Raw genomic sequence first — 21,013 nt, 5'->3', positions numbered from 1 at the left:
CAGAGATTGAACCCAGAGCTCCAGAGGCCCTGACCGGCTGGGCCGTGCTGCCCAGGGCCTGGGCGGGGGTGGAGGTGGGGGGGCTCCTTACTGAAAGCCTGAGTTCTACCCATACTGATGGGATGCCAAAGAAGCACAGGCTCAGTCCCCCAGCCCAGCCCACACCCAGACCCCCTGCCCCAGCACTGCAACCCCAGCCTGCCCCCGCCCCCCGGTTCAGGCCCCTAGCCCAGCGCCACAGCCCTTGGCCAGCCTTCACCCAGCCCTTGGCCCAGCACCCCAGCCAGGCCCCTGTCCAGCCCTCCCCCGCACCCTCCAGACAGCAGCCCATCCCCCCGGACCAGGCCCCCCCCCCCGCACCTGGGCAGGCCCTCTGAGTCTGTCCAGCCCTCCTGGGCAGCAGCCATGAGTCAACACGAAACAGAAGCGCTCAAACCTTGCTGTTACTCAGCCCCGTGCTGGGCGAGTCGCTTGTGGCAGCCTGCAGCCATCTCACGCACTCTGACTGCGCCGGGCTGTCACTCAAATGCCGCTGACTAGTACCCGCGGCACTTCACCACCCTCCCTCCCCTGGGCACGGCCTCCCACTCCACTCCCGTTTCCTCAGGCCATGGCTGCTGGCACCTGGCAGCCCAGAGATGCTGCGTCTGCCCCACGATCTCCCCAGCAGGGCACCGGGGGGGCAAGTTCAGAGTTCAGCTTTAGGGCCCAGGAAGCCAGCTTGGGCTAAATGGCCAGCTAAACCCATTGCTGCTTGGGGGGAGGGTGGGGAACACCCTTGAAGGGCACAACTAGGAGCTTGAAGAGAGGCAGGAGGGCAAGAAGATACTGCAACAACCACCTGCCCCAAGAGCGCAGGCCCCTACTGCCCCCTGGACCAAGGAGAATCACCACTCAGAGCGGGCAGTATAGAGGCTATGAAACACAGCCCTACAGTTCCAATTCCATCGAGCAGAGGGCAGCAGAGACTCAGCCACACCAGCCAGGAGGGCACAGTCCATGGAATACATAGCGAGGCCGCCCCGCTTATACAGGGGACGCGAGGTAAGGCTGGCAGGCAGAGTCCTGGGTTGGGCTGGGGGGAAGGGCCGGGGCATTTCAAACCAGACCAAAGCCAGGAGAGGCGCCCCTGGATGCCGGGGATGGGCTGCCTGGCACCAAATAGCCTTTTCTATCTCTGGGCATAGACCCTCAGTGACTCCAATGGAGCGCCACCCATTGACACCAGCTGCAGGGAACGTGACACTGCCAGACCCATTCTGCACTGGGCCCCGCGCAGGCCAGGCAGGGTCGGCCTACAACGGTCACTTCCTTCCCTGTGCCCAGCACATCTGAGGTGGGGATGGCAGCGTACAGCTCGGGTTCCTGGCGCCTTCCTTTGCAGGACAGATCCCTCCTGGGATTTCACCCTCGCAGCCAGGGGGTGGGGATCTGCTTTTTAAGCCCCTTCGCCAGTGTCCCTGTAGAAAATGCCTGGCCCCCCCAGCTCAGAGTGGGCGCCATGACGTGGGGGAGCCTGCTAAGGGAGGGTCTGCACAGCAGGTCGTTGCATTGATGTAGTGGCACTGATGCACCAGCCTGGGGTCGAAGGCTGGGCTAGAGATGAGGCATTGGGCTGACGCCTCTTGGCCTTGGCCCCTGTTCTGCGGATGCTGCTTGTGGGCAAGTCCTTCAGGACCAGATTGATAAAGGAGTCTAGGCGAGAAGCACCCATGGGAGTTAGGCACATAGACGCTTTTGAAACACCTTTAAGAATCTGGCCCTACATCTCCCCTGTGCCCCAGCTCCCCCCTGCACAAGGGGGATGATGGCCCGGCCCTACTGCACCGTGGTGCCCACGCACCAGGTGATGGGCGTGGCAGAGTAGCAGGTCACAGAGTGATTTGCAGTGGTTGACTGCGGCGGATGGTGGGAGTTGCTCTGTACCAGACCGGCTTGTCCGCCCCAGGGCGCGGTGGTGCTGGGATCCTGGGGACAGGATTGGGCCCTTTGCAGCTGGAGCACCAAGGAACTGGCCCCATAGGAAGTTGTCAGCTTTAGAGTGAAACTCCAGCGGTGCCAGCTCTGGCCAAGCTGGGCTGGGAGGGAGCCAGCCCCACTCCCCCCCGCCCATTAGCTACAAGCCTTAGGCAACATGGCCCGGAACCGGCCGACTCCAGGGGCTGCCAGGAATCCCCTACTGCTCCTGGAGCTGTGTGGGGGAGGAGGGGGTGATCCCGGCCCCGTGTGGGCGTCGCTCCCGCTCTGCGTGTGGTTCCCGGTGCAGCCAGGGCCCTGCCAGGGTGTCGCAGCCTGAGTCACCTCCACTGACGAAATAGCGGGGTCAGCAAAAACTTGCCTCAACCTGTCTGACAGAACAAGCTGCCAAGCCCGAAGGGAGAGGGCGGGGGCCATGTGGGCCAGGACCCTGGGCAGGTAGGGAGAGAGGGAGGAGCCCCTCCCCCCACCCCCAAGATTGGGTTGGAGGGGACCTCAGGAATTTGGGTGCCTATAAAAGCAAGAAATGGCTCTCACCCCCCCATCCCAGCCCTGAGCCCCCGCAACCTCCCAGCTCTGCCAGTGCCCCTCAATCCCCGACCCCTCACTATCCCAGTCCTGCCCCCCCAGCTCTGCTAGTGCCCCTCAGTCCTGACCCGCAGTCCCCTAGACCTTTCTTGTGATCTGTCTTGCCAAATTTTTCCATCCCAAAGTGTTATCCCTCTGTGACCTGAGCAATATTTGCACCCAGTTCTGGGGAGACCAAAGAGACAAGGGCATCACTCACAGGGCCCTGAGACTGGCTCCCCCTGGCCATGCTCGGGCGAAGAAGCCGCTGAGCTCTGGTGGACCAGTTCCCTGCCAGAGTATCCTCCTCAGCCACAAAAAGGCCTTTCTTGGCTGGCAAAGCCAGTGTGCCTGGTGCTGAGAGGGTGCTAACAAGAGATGGGTCAGGAACCAGGAGCGGGAGCGTTGGGTGCGGGAGTTGAGGGAAATTGCAAGGAGCGGGCATGCTGCAGGGAGTGAAGGCACAAGAGAGAGATGGAGGGAGCTGGGGGCGTGGGGAACCCAGAGTGGGGGTACAGGGGCTGTGGGTCAGGATTGAGGGATAGCGGCAGAGATGGGCATGCCCTGGTCACAAGGTAGGGGGAGCCGGCCTGGCAAAGGAGGGAGAAGTGGGGCTGCGGGAGCCAGTCTCTGCCAGGAGTTGCCCCTGTGATGACCGTGGGATCTTTGTCCTGTTTATGAGCAACATTTATGTGCTGCTAGCTATAGCTACCTACTGGGTGGAAAGGGTTAATTCTCTCCAGGGCAGGATGGGGGGCAGGGCGATGGGTGCGGGACCCTGTCTGGGCTGGAATCGCCCTGCCAAAGGGAAGCCCCTGGAGCCTCAGGTGGGACATTCAGACCCCAGGCAGGGGAAGCAGAGGCAGCTGGGCACCAAGCACAGCCTGCTTGGGCAGCCAGACACGGGGCAGGTGCAACCGTGACCAGATGGAGCTTCTGGCTGTACTGGGACCCGCTGGTCCAGAGCTGGGAACTGGGAGCTCAGCCCCCTCCCCCTGCAATTCCTCACTGATTTGGCATCACTGACTACCCAAGGGACGACTTCGGGGAGACTCGGCGGGAAATGGGGCTGGCTGGCACCCCGTGGCCCTGGCTGGAAGCTGCTGAGGCTCGGGGTGTGTCCACACTGCATGACCTGGGCTCCCCGCTGTGCTAGCACCTCCACATGGCAGCGTGCAGCCCTTCTGACGCGGGGCTGTGGCCACACGGGGCTTGGACCCGCGTCTCAGCGGGACTCGGGCTCTGACCCCCCCCTCTCCCCCAGCAGTGTCCATGGGCCCAAGTCCAGAGGGATTCCTGGCCCAAGCCAGCCTGATTAGTGTGTGGGTGGAAGGGGAGGGGGTTAAGCTCAAACCTGACTCTGAGCCCGGGTTTACAGCGGTGTAGACAGACCCTTAAGGGGTTACTTCCAGGACACTCTAGGCAGAGACTCAGCCCAGAGCCTGGGAATTCAGGACACCCCCTGGTGGGACTGGTAGCAACCGTGCTGAGCAGGTCTCAGCCAGGAATTACCTAGAGGGCAGCTGTGGGGAGCCGCGCCGGTCTGCGGGGCCCCCCTGCCTGTCGCGCTCTTGGGACGCGGCAGCACTGGGACGCGGCTGAGGGTTCGGCTGGTTTATTGGCACATTCAGATCACTGGCACATCGGGATCAAGGCCAGCACCGGGCACCACGCCTGGCCCGGGGAGGGGAGGGGGCTGGGACAGGGCAGAGGACTCCACGCTGGGTGCCTGGAGGGTGGGGATTGGCCGGGGCCTGGCGGGTGTATCTGGAGAGCAGGGATTGGCTGGGGCCTGGCACGTGTCACTAGAGGGTGGGGATTGGCCAGGGCTTGGCGGGTATCACTGGAGGACAGGGATTGGCTGGGGCCTGGCATGTGTCACTAGAGGGTGGGGATTGGCTGGGGCCAGGGAATGTCACTGGGAGACAGGGATTGGCTGGGGCCAGGGAATGTCACTGGAGGACGGGGATTGGCTGGGGTCAGGCAGGTGTCACTGGAGGACAGGGATTGGCTGGGGCCAGGGAATGTCACTGGAGCACAGGGATTGGCTGGGGCCAGGCAGGTGTCACTAGAGGGCAGGGACTGATCAGGGCCCAGCAGATGGCATTGGAGGGCAGGGATTTGCTGGGGCCTGGCAGGTGTCACTGGAGGGCGGGGAATGGCTGGGGCCCAGCCGGTGTCACTGGAGGGTGGGGATTGGCTGGGACCGGCTGCATGTCACTGGAGGGCGGGATTGGCTGGGGCCCAGCGGGTGTCACTGGAGGGCGGGGATTGGCCGGGACCAGGTGCATGTCACTGGAGGGCGGGGATTGGCTGGGGCCCAGCGGGTGTCACTGGAGGGCGGGGATTGGCCGGGACCAGGTGCATGTCACTGGAGGGCGGGGATTGGCTGGGGCCCAGCGGGTGTCACTGGAGGGCGGGGATTCGCCGGGACCAGGTGCATGTCACTGGAGGACGGGGAGCCGTCAGAGCAAGGGCAGAGGGTGAGGGTGGGGAGCTGTCAGGACCAGGCTGTGCGTCCAGGCGGGCGTGGTGCCCGCTCAGCCACTCGCCGCGTTGGAGTTCTCTGGGGACGGGCTCTTGGAGACGGCGCAGACGTGGAAAATGCCTGGGGAAGAGAGCGGAGAGTCAGGGAAGGGAGCAATGGGCAGGGAAGGGGCAGGGGTGGGTTCCTAGGTAGAAGGGGCCAAACAGGGCAGGCAGGGATGGGGTGGGTGGGCGGGGACGCGGTAGGTGATCCCCCATGATCCCCCAGGCTTCTCCCTCTGTAGCGCAGCGTCTCCCTGCTCAGCCTCTCCCCTCACCCCAGGGGCGTCATGTCCACGGGGTAACCGTCAAACGGCCCCTGGTGCCCATGCAGCTCGGCTGAGAACGGCGCCAGTGCTGGGAGGCCTGCAGGGACTCCTCCCTGCCCACCTGTAGGAGGAGCCACAGGCCCATTCCCTGGCTCCAATGAGGGGCTGGATGGCGAGGCCGGGACGGGACGGGCTTGTGGCTGACAAAGCTGAAGGGGCAAAGAGATGACCCCTGGGGGCAGCCAGCTCCCTATGTGGGCCCATCCGGGGCAGGCATCTTCCCCCAGCCTCCCTCACTATCCCATGCTGCCCTGATCCCCACACTCCACCCTGCCCCACACTTGCACCCCAGGGTTCCATGTCCCCCAAGTCCTCCATCCCCCACATTCCCCCACCTCATAGAGCACAGCCCCCCCCACATTCCTTCCTCCCTCTGCCCGTACCCCCATGGCATCCTGACCCTCACCCCTCGCTCTTCCCACGCCTGCTGCCCCATGGGGCCCTGCCCCCTTCTCCTCCTTCCCCTCACCCCACACACCCCCTGTCCCACGGAACCCTGCCCCCTTCTCCTCCTTCCCCTCACCCCACACACCCCCTGTCCCATGACACCTTGCCCCCTTCTCCTCCTTCCCCTCACCCCACACACCCCCTGCCCCATGGCACCCTGATCCCCATGCTTCTTCCTTCCTGGATCCCTCCAGCAGTTTCCCTTCCCCACACACCTGCTTCATTCTCCTCTGCACCTGTGAGGTCCCCCCCACCACCACTGCCCATGGCTTGCCCAGGTTTCCCCCACCCTGCCCCTTGCCCTGGGATCTCGGCTAACAGCCTTCCACCTCCCCAGGCTTCCCAGCAGACCTCACTGGTCTCTGATGGGTAGGGCCCTAACAAATTCAGGGTCCATTTTGGTCAATGTCACAGTCATAGGATTTTAAAAATTATAAATTTCATGATTTTAACTACTGAAATCTGAAATTTCATGGTGTTGTAATGGTAGGGGGATTGCAAGGACTTGCGGGGGGGGGGGGGGTTGCAAGGTTACTGTGTGGGGGGTTGCGGTACTGCTACCCTTCCTTCTGCCCTGTTGCTGGCGGTGGTGCTGCCTTCTGAGCTGGGCGGCCGGAGAGCGGCGGCTGCTGGCCGGGAGCCCAGCTCTGAAGGCCGAGTTGCCACCAGCAGCAGCGCAGAAATGAGGACGACAATACTGTGACCCCCCTAAAATAACCTTGTAACCCCCCCCGCAACTCCCTTTTGGGTTAGGACCCCCAATTTGAGAAACGCTGGTCTCCCCCTGGGAAATCTGTACAGGATAGGGTAAAAGCACCGGAAAGACCAGATTTCCCGGGGGTAGACCAGGTTTCACAGTCCGTGACATGTTTTTCATGGCTGTGAATTTGGTACTGATGGACCAGACACCCCTGAAGTTCAGGAAAGCTCAGCTGAGTTCAGTGCTGCTCGGGCTCCTGGCAAGCACCCCGTGGCAGAGTCCCTGCTGGGCAGTGGGATGGAAGGAACTGTATGGGCGTCTGAGTCCAGCTCCAGGCAGCCAGGATCTCAGCTGGGGGTGGGTGGGGAGCCCAGGGCTGGGGCTGGCCTGGGCAGTCGGGGAACCAGGATCCGCAGTATGGAAAGGGGGATGGGGTGCCGTGCTGGGCACCCAGGGGCCTGGACGCAGAGAGGGGAGCAGATGGGGAGCTCCCAGGAGCAGGTACCTGCCGAGAGGGTGAGGATGACAGCGATCCAGCCCAGGATGTAGGACCAGGAGAAGCGCCAGTCAGCGTAGCGCTTACCGAAGAAATTCACAGTCACACCAGTGTACACCGACAGCCCCAGCAATGCAAAGAGACCTGCGGGGGTGAGCACAGGATGGGAGGGCGGGGAGGGAGCTGAGCTCTGACCCCACTCATCACAAGCAGGTGCCAGCAAAGCAGGGACCTGGCCCAGCACGGCACCCTCAATGTAGAGACCGGGCCTCGTTCAGCACCACAACGCAGGGACCTGGCCTGGCTCGGCACCACAATGCAGGGTCCTGGCACAGCTGAGTACCACCTTGTGTCAGTTTTACTGAGCACAACTCGTTACGGGGAGAAGTTTCCCTCCCTCCATCTCCCAGGGTCTGTGAGTGGCTCCCGCTTTCCGAGCCCGCTGCCCTGTCCTGTGCTGCTGGAAGGCCAGGTCGATCACTGACCTGATGGGACCCCGCCCCACGAGCCAGCCCCATCCCTAAACACTCAGCCAAACCCTTCCTAGCAGCGTGTTAGGAGCTGTACAGGAAAGAGCTCCTGCCCTCACCCCAGGTCTGTCCCCTCGCTGGGGCCATGGGGCTACTCTGAGCCATTCCCCCAGTCCTGCTTGCCCTGACCCTGTCCCGGGCAGCTTCCCCGGGGGTAGCCATGACACGTGCACTCACCCAACTCTGCCACCCTTGTCTCCCCCACCCTCAGCTCCTCCAGCTGTGCCACTCAGCCTGTGTGCCAGCAGGCACCATTGCCATCACCCCTGCCAGGGGGAGCCACACCCCTTCCCCCAGTGCCAGCGGGCTGCCAGGAATGGGCCAGCACAGAGCCGGCCAGGCAACTCTGGGGCTCCCTCTGCTGCACCCAACTGGGAGTGTTTTCCTGGCCCAATTCCTGGCACCTGCGGCAAAACCCTAAGATGGGTCTTTCCTTCCAGCGCGGATGCATCCTGCCCCCCTCCCCCCCTCCCCACAGCGTTAATCACAGAGGGGTGGTCAGACCGGTCCTTCTGGCCCAGCCTCGGACCAAGGGCAGGGCCAGGTGTGCCAGAGAAAGGCGTCAGAGCCACATGGGGGGCAGCCGTGGCTAATCTACCCTCCTCCCCCATGCTGGAGATGCTTTGTCCCCAGCTGCCCCTGCAGCATCCCCAGGAGCAGTGCCGGATCAGCCCCGCCTTTTGCCAGCCCAGCAACGGGGACTTGCACACTAGATCCGCACCAGGAATTATTCGGGGGCACTGAAGGGGTGGGCGAAGCGCCCAGCTATAACCAGGCTCAAGCTAGCTTTGCGGGTGCTTCTCCTTCCCGGCCTGGCCGCCTTGCTATCGGCTGCTGCAGGCAGAGCTGGTCCCAGTGACGCCCCAGCCCCTTTCCAGAGTGGCTCCAGAACCCAGGAGTCGTTCAAACTCTCCCCTCGGGGGGACACTGCCAGTACTGATGCTCGCTCGCCGGGCGCTGCCCACCCCCTAGCTGGCGTAGAGCCCGCTGGAGCTCTTCACAGTCTGGACCAGCCTTCTTGGCTCGCTGCTGGCCGCGTGGCACGGAACGGGGTGGGCAGGTGCGGGAAAGACCTGACTCCCTCGTGGCCTGCAGAGCTGGGGGGCTCTTAGCCACTCTCAGCTCAGGATGGGGCCCAGCCAGGAAGGGCTTGGAGAAAGGCCCCTCATCGCCAGATGCCCCCAGCCCCCCAGGCCTGGGGACTCAGCAAGGCAGCAGCTTGGCCAGCCCCGGGCTGCTTTTCAGTCCTCAGCAGCCTCCATCTAGCCAGGTGAGGATCAGAGGGGAGCAGGCATGGAGTCCCAGGCCACCCAGTGAGGTGCGGTTGTGCCCAGCCTCCTGCTGGCAGTTGGTGCTAGCCAGAGCGAACATGAGAGTCTAGCCGGGCACCCTGAGGTCCCAACCTGCCTGCCTGGGGGATTTGGTATGTTATTAAAGTGGGGACCGTGTGTGGCCGACGTGGGCAGTGCTGGGGTCCCAATGCCACCCGCTGCGGGTGCAGCTGGAGTTTCCTTGGCCAGCTGGGCCAGATCCCCAGGCAGCCCAAGCGGGTGACACATATTCCCTGCAGAGGAGCTGTTCCACCAGCTGCGGTGAGCCTCACGGCTCTCACATGCCAGCCTTGCATGCCACCTGCTGAGTCCAAGCAGGTGGTGCCCGCTGGCCAGATGACAGGGGTGTGGCAGAGAGCAGGGGGCAGTAGGGTAGGAGGAGCCATACCCTCTCCTTCCTATTGGCTACTTTCCCAGCTTTGCCCCTCCCTGCTGGCCTCTCACCAGGTGCTCAGCGGGCTCTGATGTTTCACCCCAGAGGTGGCTGCATGTGGATGGCAGAGGAGGAGACTCGTGAGCAATTTGTAATGGGCTGAGGAGTGCACGCTCTATAACGGGATACCCATCTAATATCTCATAAGCATTTCTCCCTTGACTGTTGCTTCCACCCTGCAGTGCCCACCCTGCCCCGTGGTGCCTGCCCCACCCCATGGTGCCCACCCTGCTTTGCTGATGGCACATCCCATTGGTTCTAATGATGCCCGGCATTTCCCCACCCCCCTCCCCTTGGCTTTGCCGGGGCCCACGTACCAGCGATCAGCAGGGTGATGCCGGCGGAGCGGGTCCGGGATGCCCTGGCGCTGCTGGAGAAGGCAGTGAGGCCCAGGATGATGCCTGCGAAGCAGGAGAGGATGGAGAGCAGCATGAATGCCCGGGTGGCGTCCCAGAAGGCTGCAGGGAGGGGACAGAGAGAGAGAGAGGAGCACTCATTGGGACCCGGAGATTGGCAAGGAGCGCCGGGAGCCGGATCTCGTCTGAGGAGCAGGGGAGGAAGCCGGCCAACGGCAGGGCCAGCACCTCCAGCGCTCAGAAGCGTCTGTCACTGCGCAGAGGGTGTGTGCTGAGCAGGACCGATGCAGAAGAGAGAGACGCTGGGTCTGAGGGCCTAAGCTGCCCCTCCCCCCTCGAGCCAATCCCCATGCAATCCCTTTCCCTGGGGTGAGCTGCTGCCCCCTATCTGCCCCCCACCTTCTCCCTCAAAGGCTGCACCCTAAAACTGTGTCTTTCTTTGCAGCTGGGTTGGGGGAGGCAGGTAGGGCTGTAATGAGACTGGGAGCTGGTCACCTGGACTGCCCCCCACCCACTGCCCCACCTTGTTAGAGGGCGGGGACTCCCGGAGCCGGGCTGCACAGTTCCAACGGGGCCAGGAGTTTGGGGGCAGCTTGCACAGACGCTAGGGCTGGCATTCAGGAGGGCTCAGACCTCCCCAAACTAGGGCCAGATTTTCCAAGGAGCTCACTCCTGCCCTGAGGCCCGATTGGCAGGCCAGCCCTGCATGCCGGGTGCTGATCAATGAGAATCTGCCCCTGAATCCCCCTAACCCGCACCCCAACATGGGCCCTGAGCTGAACCCCATGACGCCAATGGGAGTTTTGCCTGAGCAAAGTCTTTGCAGGGAGCCAGGCGGGCACCTGAGGGCCGAGGGATTGTGAAGGCACGAAGACAGCGCGTGGGGAAGAAGCAGCCCACAGACAATCAGGGCCCTGGAGGGGGCGTGGAGGAACCCGGGGAGTCAATGCAAAGCCTAGGAAGGAGCCAGCACAAGGAGCAGAGCGGAGCTGGGATGGCCGGGTACCTGGCAGGAAGCGAGTGGCTGCATTTTGCATGAGCTGCATCCTAGATATGACCCGGAGAGTCGCTCCTGAAAATAAAGAATCACAGTGATGCAGCCTCCAAGAGAGATAAGGCTTTCACGGGAACTAGGATGCAATGTGGGCCCAGCGCTGGTCCCCCCAAGGGGCAGGGAAGGGGGCTGGGAGTGGAGGATCCCAGCGAGGGCTCCCCAAGGGGAAGGGGAAAGGGCTGTTTGGGGGGATCCCAGTGAGAGCTCCCCAAGGGGTATGTGTGACAAAGTGGGAATTTTCTGTAATATTTTTATGACCCCTATGTGTGCCTCAGTTTCCCCACAAGTTTCATGGTTACCTAACTAGGGGGGAAAGGGCTGTTTCCTCTCAGGATAGGCAAAGAGACATGGGTGTGAATAGCACCTGGCGGTCTGAGTCTCAATGGGTCATTAAAAAGGACTGGCCAAGGCCACCGCCCTGTATCGCTGGAGAATCCCAGAGGACTGTGGAAAACCCAGTCACCAGGATATCCACACCCAGCAAGCAATGCCCCAGAGAGATGGATTTCCCTGCCTCGCCTCAGGGAAGCTGAGCACAGACCCCAGCTCGAGAACAAAGGACTGGAGCGGTGTGAGGTGGGGGGATGAGAATTGGCTGCTGGAAGGAGTGGGGGGCTCTCACCTGGGAACTGCCCAATGGGGTCAGATAGAACCTGACCATGGGGCTCGATACAGCATGGCTCCGAGCTGACCAGACTGCTTTAACTTTCAGTTCTCTGGGCTGACCTAAGGCCTTCCTGGGCTGGGTTCCAGCTGACCCATAAATCCGACTGCTTTGACAGCGCTGGTTGAGTGTCGCTGCAAATGGCACCTTGGTGAGGTGCGTTAATCCCTGCAGAATGGCCCCGTCTCTCCCAGGGGTCTGTCTCAGTTGGACTCGCTGAGCAGACTGCATGGTGTGAAGCAGGAGGGCTGGAGCCCCAGAGGCGGTGAGGCTGTGGACCTTACCCTGTGTAGAAAGAGTGAGGCCCCTCAGGGGTCTGACCCACTGAAGGGCTTCCGCCTAGAGACTGTTCCAAAGCTGGAGGCGTAGCACCGATCCTGTGGAGCCACAGCTGGTGGCAGCAGTGGGATGCTGAATACACCAGTAGTATATTTTGCAGTAAGTGCCTTGCAGCACTAAATCAAGGGTACTTAAAGGAAACAGCAAGAAAATGGCGTATAACCGCCTCCCTAAGAAGGACATCGCAAACCTGTGCAGGGAGAGAGGGTAAAGTGCTAGGAAGCTCAACAAGGCGCCGCTGATTGCACGGCTGGAGAAGGACAATCAGACCAAGAAGCAGGTTCCGGACCTGAGTAGAGTTCCAAGAGGGTCCAAGAGTGACCCAGGCAGCAGCAGGGTGCCCTCACGACCCAGTTCCCTGCCCAGCACAGTTCCCCATCAACAGATTTGAAGCGGTGGAAGTGGGATCTTAGGGCGAAGGACCTAGCAGACCATGAGAAGTGGCAGAAGCATGAACTGGAAATGGAGAAGTGGGGGGGGGGGCAAGAGGAGCCACTGAGGGGTAAGTGAGGAAAGACACTGAGATACTAATCCCGCAGGGAACCTAGATACCAAATTGTTGCCCCAGTTTAAGGGAGGGGGGTATAGACAACTACCTCACTGCCTTTGAGAAGGCTTTTGATTTGAACCTGTTGGCCCTGTGGACAGGCTCGGTCCCAAAGCCATAGAGGTGTACAGCCAGAGGGACGGCGCTGATACTGGGGACTACGAACAGTTCGCAAAGGCTCTACTGCTTAGGTTTGATTTGGCACTTGAGGTTGCGGGATGTGCAAAAGAGCCAACGTGTGACTCTACATGAAAGCCTGCCAGGAGAGTCTCTCCACAAATAGGGTACAGGTGCAGGTGTTGCTATGCTGGGAGAATTGTGTAACCTGGTTGGGTTGGAGCTACTCTGTGAGATCTGTCCCCACAAGTTGGAAATGTGGCTAGTGGACAGGAAGCCGAAAGATCTGCGTAGCAGAGGCCGGTTAGCAGATGAGTTTTGGACAGTAGGTCCAAAGGGGACTGACCTAAGTGTGGGTCCTGGAAAAGGGAACCAGTGAAGGCTGCCCAGAAGTGGGACTCAGGGAAACCCAGAGCAGGGGGAGCAGCCAAGGGACCTCAGTGGTGTGATGTTTGTAGGAAAACAAAGCATAAGTGGGCAGAATGCCCAAGGCTTGATGAAATAGGGGCCAGACGGGACCCATGGAGGGTTCATTTGGCGAAAGCCCAGGACCGAGGGGCTAACTCATACCCTGTTCAGCTAAGGCTGCCTGTAGCTCAGACTCAGAGACTGAACCGTGAGACTGACCCTTCAGAGGGAAGCATTCACCCAGCCAGCCCCTCGAGGGCACAGGCCCCCGCTCCTGGCACCGGTGCACGTGTCCTGTTGTACGCTCCTGGGCCCAGACACATCTGAGCCCCTTTGGGAGCGGGAGGTGGTAGTCAGTGGGGAGACGTTCGTGGGGTGGAGAGATTCTGGGACAGAGAGAACCTTGGTCAAACCATGTGTGGTCAAACCCTGTCGGATTAAGGTTGTTGGCCACCTGGGTTAAGGTTCCCATTGGGAGCCATTTGCCCCACCTATGGCTCAGAGCCCTGTGGAGACACAGGAAGGATCCTGGGTTAAGACCAAATGCTCAAGGGGTCACTCCCGACTCCATCCTAGGGGCCAGGACACCCCAGGCGGCAGCCCGGATGGCTGACACCTGGAGGAATGAGGGTTCCCTACCCTTCTCACTCCCTGGCAGAGGAAGGGGTGCAGGACCCCAGCACATTTCCCAACCCTAGGAGCCTAGGGTGGCCATAGGGCACGGGGCTGCCTGAAAACTCCTCATGTGCCCGTTGCTAGTGACGTCTACCAGCCCAGCCCTAAGGGAGGCCGTGAAACTGCCCTGAGCTGCGTATTGGAAACTGGGTGTTTGCCTGATTAGCAGAGGGGCTGTGAGAACCGGGGCAGCACCGGGTAGGACAGCGACCATGGGGAGGGGAACGACGCAGCAGGGCCGGTGGAGGACGTTTGTGGGGTATAAGGGAGGCTGAGCAACCCCTCCCGCCTTGAGAACAAAGGACTGGAGCGGCGTGAGGTGGGAGGTCAGAGCCGGGTGCTGGAAGGAGTCAGGGCTCCCACCTGGGAACTGCCCAAGGGGGTCAGACAGAGACAGACAGAGCCTGACCCTGGGGGTCACTACAGCTCCACTGGACTCTGGGCTGACCAGACTGGTCTGTGCTTTAACCTTCAGTTCTGGGGGCCTTCCTGGGCTGGGTTCCCGCTGACCCATAAACCCGACAGCTTTGAGAGCGCTGGGTGAGTGTCACTGCAAATGCTGGGCGAGGTGCGTTAATCCCTGCGGAGTGGACATGTCTCTCTCAGGGGTCTGTCTCAGCCGGTCTCGCTGAGCAGAGCTCATGGGGTGGAGCAGGAGGACTGGAGCCCCAGAGGTTCAGTCTCGGTGGGCTCAGGCTGCATGGCTAACCCTGGAGGAAGAGACACCTCGGGGGTCTGGCCCACTGAAAGTTTCCTCCTAGGGACTGTTCCAAAGCTGGGGGAGTAGCACCAACCCTGTGGATCCCTGACAGCTGGGAAGGGGGCTGGGAGTGGGGGACCCCAGAGCGGGCTCCCCAAGGGAAAGGGGCTGTGAGTGGGGGATCCCAGCGAGGACTCCCCGAGGGGCAGGGAATGGGGGATCCTAGCAAGAGCTCCCCGAAGGGCAGGGAGTTGGGGGTCCCAGCAAGGGCTCCCCGAAGGACAGGGAGTTGGGGGTCCCAGCGAGGGCTCCCCGAGGGGCAGGGAGTTCGGGGTCCCAGCGAGGGCTCCCCGAGAGGCAGGGAATGGGGGGTCCCAGCGAGGGCTCCTCGAGGGGCAGGGAGTTGGGTGCCCCAGCGAGGGCTCCCCAAGGGGCAAGGAGTTGGGGGTCCCAGTGAGGGCTCCCCGAGGGGCAGGGTACAAGGCTACGTGCGAGGATCCCCAAGGCAGCAAGCAAACCATGCTGAGAAGCAGCAGCAGCTTCCACCCCGCTGCGCCATCCTAGGGGCTCTCGGGCCTAGCGGACCCAGGGGGATTCCTTGCTGCTGGTCGCTCCCCGTCACCCCCGTCCCGCTTGGATCTGGACTCAGACTCAGCCAGATTCTCTATTGGGTTATACCCGTGTAACCCCAGGGCTCAGACCTGTCGGTGTGCTCTCCTGCCGGTGGCGCTCCGGCTAGGCCAAGCCCCAGGAGATTTCCATCAGCTGCGGATCGGCCTCCCCGGCCTTGGGTGACAGCTGCCATCCTGGGTCCTCCCGTGGAGTCACTGTTGGGCCCTCCATGCTCCTCACGCCCTCAAGCCCCCCCAGGCAGCACCCTTAGCCAGCAGCCAGAGCAGACCATCCCCTAAAGTGGGCACGGCCACGTCTTTGTGTGAAACGCTCCCTGGTCCTACGCTTTCTCTGCCCAGGGTCAGTGGCAGCCCCAGCCGGGGAGACCAAGGGCCGGGAAGGGAGCCACAGGGCTTGTTTCTCTTGCCCCCCTCCCCACCCCCAAGGGCAGGCTGGGTTTCAATGTCCCACTCCAGAATTTCCCACTACCCAGGTACAGGCCAGCTCGGGAGCTCAGCCGCGGCCGGGGCTGCAAAGCCGCTGGGCTTTATATAGGCCCGACGGAAACTCTCCGCCTCCCTTCGGACTGGCTGTGTCTGAGAGGGGAGCTGGGACGTGTCTGTGACCGGCCCAGAGCCCACCCCGACGGCCAGTTCTGATCCGGGCCTCACTGGGGAAGGTCAGACTCCGAGTTGGTGAGATCAGGAGAGGCCAGATCTGCCCAGGGACTCCAGGGCTGCCGCTGGGGCCGGGTGGTGGCATCGAGCCCCGCTTTGTCCTCTCCATATTATGGGGCCAGGTCCTAGTGTCAATCAAAGCAGCCTAGGCGGGAAGCGTGTCAGCTGCACTGCACCTCCTGGCATCCAGGAGAGGGCCGGGACCCCCCCGACTCCAGCGCACGGGAAGCTCCAGGGAACCTCCACCCATCCGTGGCTGGTGGCCGGGGCAGGCTGCAGCCACAAGAGGGCAGCTGTGCTCACACAAACCAGCAGCCAGGATGCCGGGCAGGGGCTCTGCCGGAGAAACCCAGCAGAAGATTCTCTACCCACGCCGCTGGGCACAACCATCAGGCCATCTCATCGCAGCATCTCTCCCTGGGACTGGGTCAGACGGGGCACCCCCGACCAAGCCAGCAGGAGCCACGCTGAACCAGACCCGGCCCGGTGCCCCTACCTGTACATCTACAAGCCACAGCCCGTTCGGTCCCGTCCAGGCCATTTCCCGGGGCCCAGAGCCGGACTGTCTGTCCGCGCAGCCATCACCCTCCTGGTCCCTGTCCCCGCTGCTCACCAATGCTGATGGTGTGGGGGTGGCACTTGCCGCTCATGCAGAACCTCCAGAGCCCCTGGTTGCTTAAGTTCCCCGAGTAGCGATATTGCATCCAGAAGTCAGTCGCTGTGGCAACGATGAGAAGGATCAGGCCCGACACTGCACACAACAGCCCGCCTCCCATCAAGGTGTACATGGCTGGCAGCTCGCGGGTCCTGCGGGTCGGGGTGCTCTTTCTCCTGCACTGGGACAAGAGGAGATGGGGCCTCCTAGGAGAAGGCCCGGCAGAGAGTTACCACTGGCTGGGCTGTGTGGCAGTCATGTCTATTGCCCTTTGCGTCATGCAGACCTGGGGAACTCCCTGCTGCAGGAGTTGCAGAGCCAAGGGCTGTGGCTGGATTTCAAAGGGGGCAGGATAATTCTTTTCGGGTATCTGAGGTGAGATAGGAGTGAGTCAGCCTCATGCTTCAGGGCATAAGCATCATGCAAGGGTCAGGAGGGAATGTCCCCCCTCCATGTGCAATGTTGTGCCTGTGGCCAGGGAGTCAGAGTGGGGAGGTCCAGGCCCTGCTCTGACCTGTTAAGCACTGGCCGCTGCTGATTGCAGGAGAGTGAGCCCAAACAGGGTGATTGCCTGACACGGCGTGCGAAGAGGTGGGCTACAAGATGGATCAAGCCCCGATCCAGAGCCAGGGGGATGGATACCGGGGTAGATGGACCATGGTTCTGATCCAGTCCGGCAAACCCTCTGAGCCAGCGCTTAGAAATAACAAACCCACTGGGTCTCAGCCCATTCTGGAGTTTGGTGCATGACACAGCCAGGCTGGCTGCTCCCCTGGTGCCAGGGACGGTGCAGCTACAGGCCTGGACAATGTGTGCTCCCCTTCCTCTTGGCTTCACCCAAGCAGCGTGGGGGCCCCACGCCCAGCTCAGCCACCCTGGCAGAGCCTGTGCTTGTCCTTGTGTCCCCCCACCCCCCCTTGTGGCTCCCAGCTGGGGGTTGCCACTCATGGGAGAGCCGGAGGCAGAACTGAGGGACAGGCCTGAAAGCCACCCTGGTCAGCAGATGCGCCAGGCTCAGGCCAGGACCGGGAGCCTCCAGCGGGCAGTGTGGGGAGAGGTGCAGGGGGAATCTCCTGCGTCAGGCAAACCGGGCCCTTTTGTTCCCAACAATGAGCTGAGCTTGTGATGTTTTCACCGGGAGAAGGGACCCAGCTGAGTCAGAGCTGGTGTCAAAAGGGCCCCTGGGCAGCACTTGGCACGTGCTCCAGCCAGCGCTGCAGGGAGCCGGCTGGGCTGGCACGGGCCCCTGGAGGGAGGGGAATCAGACCCAAACTGAAGCAGCAGAACTGATGGTCCGACGGGGCTGGGACTGAGTGGCGTGGGCAGGGCGGCATGGGGGAAGGTGTGCGGTGCAGGCCCACCCTCGCCCTGGCCCGGGTCAGAGCCCTCAGCTCTCCCCATGCAGCAGAGGAGCCAGCGTTGACCAGAACTCCTGCCTGGGAGATGCCCAAGGGAAGCAAGTCGAGCTCTGGGTGGCTCAGATCCATCCCTCTCCCCAGACTGCCAGGGCCGTGTCCTGCGAGCCTGGCAGGGAGCGCTGGAGAATGCCCGGGGCAGGGGGCACAGGGCTGCCGGCAGCCATCACTATGGCCCATGTCGTCGCTTAGCAACAGGAGTCCAGGAGACCCTCCGGGCGCTGCCAAGCGAGATGCCAAGTGTGCCAGCGCTGCGCCCAGAACAGGGCAGTGGCCGGAAGCAGGGTGCCAGGAGTCAGGGTGCTGAGTCAGACTAGCTGAGCTGGACCACGTGGGCTGTGAGTGCTGAATGGGTGCCCAAATCTCAAACCGGCCCCTGGAACCTTTGCCCCAAACCCCAGCCCTGCCCAAGGCCCGGTCAGGTCTGGGCTGGCGTCGTTGCTCGGCTGGCAGCAGGTGCCAGGTGCCCTGGGGTGAGCAGCAGGTGCAAAAGGAGGATGCTCCCCGCACAGGGTAGCTTTGCCAAGGAAGATGCATTATCAGAGGATATATTCCTCCATCCACTGCATCCAGTATTGACTGCTGGGATCTCCGGTGCGTCTACACTGCTACCTTCACTGCTGCTTAGTTCTTTCTTGCCCCGTTACTGCTCTGGGGGGGCACAGGCCGTCCCCCTCTCTCCTTCTCCCCGCTCTCCCTGGGGTATTAGGGCTGGGCTGTGGGGCAGAACAGGTAGGTCGACATCACAGGTCGGCAGGTCTCCCCATTGCTTCCCAAGGTTCATGAGGAGCTGCCCTGGGCACTGCAGCGGGAGGCCGAGGCCGGGACAGCCCTGGGGTCTGGTACACCCGCGTCTCCTTGGGAGGGAGGTGCCAGCGGCTCCCCAGAGAAGGGAAGGGGCAGGAGCCACAGCAGCAGGACCGCCCCTTCCCCAGACCTGAGGGGTGGCAGGAGCAGCAGCCACGGGGAGCCATCCCCAGACCACAGGGGGCTGCCCCTATATCTGAGTGGGGGGGCAGGGGCAGCAGCCACAGGGGGCCGCCCCCAGACCTGAGGGGGGCAGGACTTTGAAGCCTGTGTCTGAGACAGTAGAAACAGCTGCCTCCCCCGGGCAGAGCAGAGGGAGCAGCCAGTGACCCAGACGTGGCTCTTCCCCGCCTCGCAGCACCATCCAGCCGCCCGCCTCCAGGGCTGCTTATAACCCCCTGCCTGGAGCCCTGCCCAGCGCACTCCCAGAGCCATGGGTGGACTGGAGACCCCTGTGCCACAACGCATGGGGGCAACTGCCCACCCACCTCAATGGTGCCCCTGATTACACCTCCAGCTGCAGTGGGACCAGAGAATTGATAGATAGCTAGATAGACTCATGGAATATCAGGGTTGGAAGGGACCTCCGGAGGTCATCTAGTCCAACCCCCTGCCCTGGGTTTAGCAGGCCAATGCTCAAACCACTGAGCTATCCCTCCCCCCCACCCCGATAGATAGATAGATTAGATTAGATAGCGAGGGTGTGTGGGGACAGACAGGCAGCCAGATCAATCGAGGGGGGACAGTGGGGAGAACTCAGGGCTGCTAGAGAGGGACTAAAGGAATTTACCTTCAGTGCTGGCCGGCAGAAGAGGCCATGGCTAATGAGGGCTGACAAGTCGTTCAGTGGATCAACTTTTGCAGCGGCTGGGTTGTGTGCCTGGGGATCTGCCGGAGGCAGCGAGGGTGCGGGGTGCTGGGGGGGACGGGGCTTTTATAGAGTCGCCCCCACATGCTTCTCTTTGCTCCATTGTCCGGGGGATGACAAAAGGCCCACAATAGAGTGGAAGCATCTCGCAGCCGCTGGCTCCGGCCTCCGGCAGCTCCAGCCCCGCCGTTCTGCTGATGCAGGGGGCCGCTGGCCCTCTGTGCGGGGGCAGAGAGGGAGCCACGTTCTTTCGGGAGGGGGCTAAGCAAAGCAGTTCCTGCACCCTGCAGCCCGCTGGGGAGCAGCAACTCTCTCGTGGGGGGAGGCTCCAGTGGGGGGTGGGGACATTAAGTGATTGGGGGGGTTGTTTTTTAACTAAAGGAATGAAAATAAAAAATAGGGGAGGGAAGAAATAAGACAAGGAGGGTGACTGCCCAGCAGGGTTGTGGGGGGCATGGGGGGGCAGGGACTGGGGGGAGGGAGGATCAAGTTGTGACAAATTTTCTGAAAGACTTCGATGAATCCTATGTGGGCCTCAGTTTCCCCTATATTTTGCATGGCTGCCCAGTGGGGGGAAAGCAGGATAAGGGACAGATGGGAGGGTGTGTGGGGGGGTGGGGGGGATCGCCTGGCTGTCTGAGCCTGAATGGGTCATTAACAAGGATTGGCCCAGGCTGACCCCCTATCAGTGGGAAATCCCCGACTCGAGTCCTCAGGACAATGACACCCAGCAAGCAGAGCCCCAGAGGGAGCTGGATTTCCCCTTTTTGTGGCAGGGAAGCTGAGCAGAGACCCTGGCTGGAGAACCAAGGACTGGGAGGTGTGAGAAGCCACCACAGAGGGGGACTGGGGCAGAAAAGACCAGAGATCAAGGCAGAGGGGCAGGGCATAGAGGCAGCTGCAGGAGCTGAGCTGCCACTTGGACCCCTGGCACAGCCTGGAGGGCAGGGGTCGGGGGGCTTGTGTCCAAAGCTGCCTCTGGAACTGGGTGTCAGCTGGGCCTGCTGAAGGATGGACCGAGGTGCCAGCTCTCCGATGCTGCCACCCCACTGACAACTTCTGCCAGCCCCCCCGTCCCCTGCTCCCGCTAGCTGGCTCCTCGGGTGCCGCTCCCTTTGAAGGGACCCTGTGCACCTGCCCAGACTGTCAGGTCCCTCTCTGTCCCTGCGGCTACAGCTGGGGGTGGGCTGGGACTGCGTCCCAGGGACTTCTGTGTGGCAGGGAGTTGGGCTGGGAGCTGCAGGGAGAATGGGGCTCCAGGCATGGCCCCTGCGGCTCCCTCTGACTCCAGCATCTCCCCACTGGGAGGCTGCTGGTCCCCAGGACTTTCCCCTCCCTGCTTCCTCCAGCTGCCTTTGTCATCCTACTCTTGTCCCCTCCCTGGCCCCAGGATGGCTACAGGAGCCAAGGAGAGGGGATAGACCCCACTTCCCCCATGTTGGGTCCCACACCCGCTTCCTCCTCCCCACACCTTGCCAGAGGAGCCGGTATTGGGGGTGCAGTGGGGTGCTGGATGCAGGAGTGGCTCAGAGGGGCCAATTTGGGGATGCAGTGGGGTGATGGATAAGGGAGGCGCGCCCAAGAGGCCAGTGGTGGGAGTGCAATGGGCTGATGGATGGGCAGGTCCTCAGAGGGGCCAATTGTGGGGGTGCAGTGGGGTGATGGATGGAAGAGGTGCCCCAAGGGACTGGTGTTGGGGAGCAATGGGGAGGAGGTCCCAGAAGGGCCAGCATTAGGGGTGGGGAGCTCGGGATTGATGGCAAAGGCACCGCAGGCCTCACTC

At 62.3% G+C, this 21,013-nt stretch overlaps 1 protein-coding gene across 1 annotated transcript; it reads right to left on the bottom strand.

Annotated features, from left to right (window-relative positions):
• Positions 1 to 4,923: 4,923 nt before the first annotated feature.
• Positions 4,924 to 16,273, bottom strand: LOC141977344 (lens fiber membrane intrinsic protein-like). The gene is made up of 4 exons (XM_074938782.1): positions 16,099 to 16,273; positions 9,654 to 9,794; positions 7,052 to 7,186; positions 4,924 to 5,152 (listed from the first exon to the last, which is right to left on the bottom strand). Exons 1-4 carry the CDS (start codon positions 16,271 to 16,273, stop codon positions 5,085 to 5,087), a joined length of 519 nt encoding a protein of 172 aa, XP_074794883.1. The 3' UTR covers positions 4,924 to 5,084.
• Between the last annotated feature and the right edge of the window lie 4,740 nt (positions 16,274 to 21,013).

Source organism: Natator depressus, chromosome 24 (genome assembly GCF_965152275.1).
Source record: "Natator depressus isolate rNatDep1 chromosome 24, rNatDep2.hap1, whole genome shotgun sequence".
In the NCBI taxonomy this organism is placed as follows: domain Eukaryota; kingdom Metazoa; phylum Chordata; order Testudines; family Cheloniidae; genus Natator; species Natator depressus.
The sequence above is the reverse complement of the archived record's forward strand: the minus strand, read 5'-3'. Positions and strand labels throughout refer to the sequence as shown.

What these genes read in the sequence shown, in the direction of transcription:
- LOC141977344 (XM_074938782.1), bottom strand. Translation starts at nt 16,273, where the DNA reads ATGTACACCTTGATGGGAGGCGGGCTGTTGTGTGCAGTGTCGGGCCTG. An exon ending in CCCCCACACCATCAGCATTG is followed by an intron (nt 9,795 to 16,098) that starts GTGAGCAGCGGG and finishes CCCTCCCTGCAG; the next exon opens with CCTTCTGGGACGCCACCCGG. An exon ending in CATCCTCACCCTCTCGGCAG is followed by an intron (nt 5,153 to 7,051) that starts GTACCTGCTCCT and finishes TCTCTTCCCCAG; the next exon opens with GCATTTTCCACGTCTGCGCC.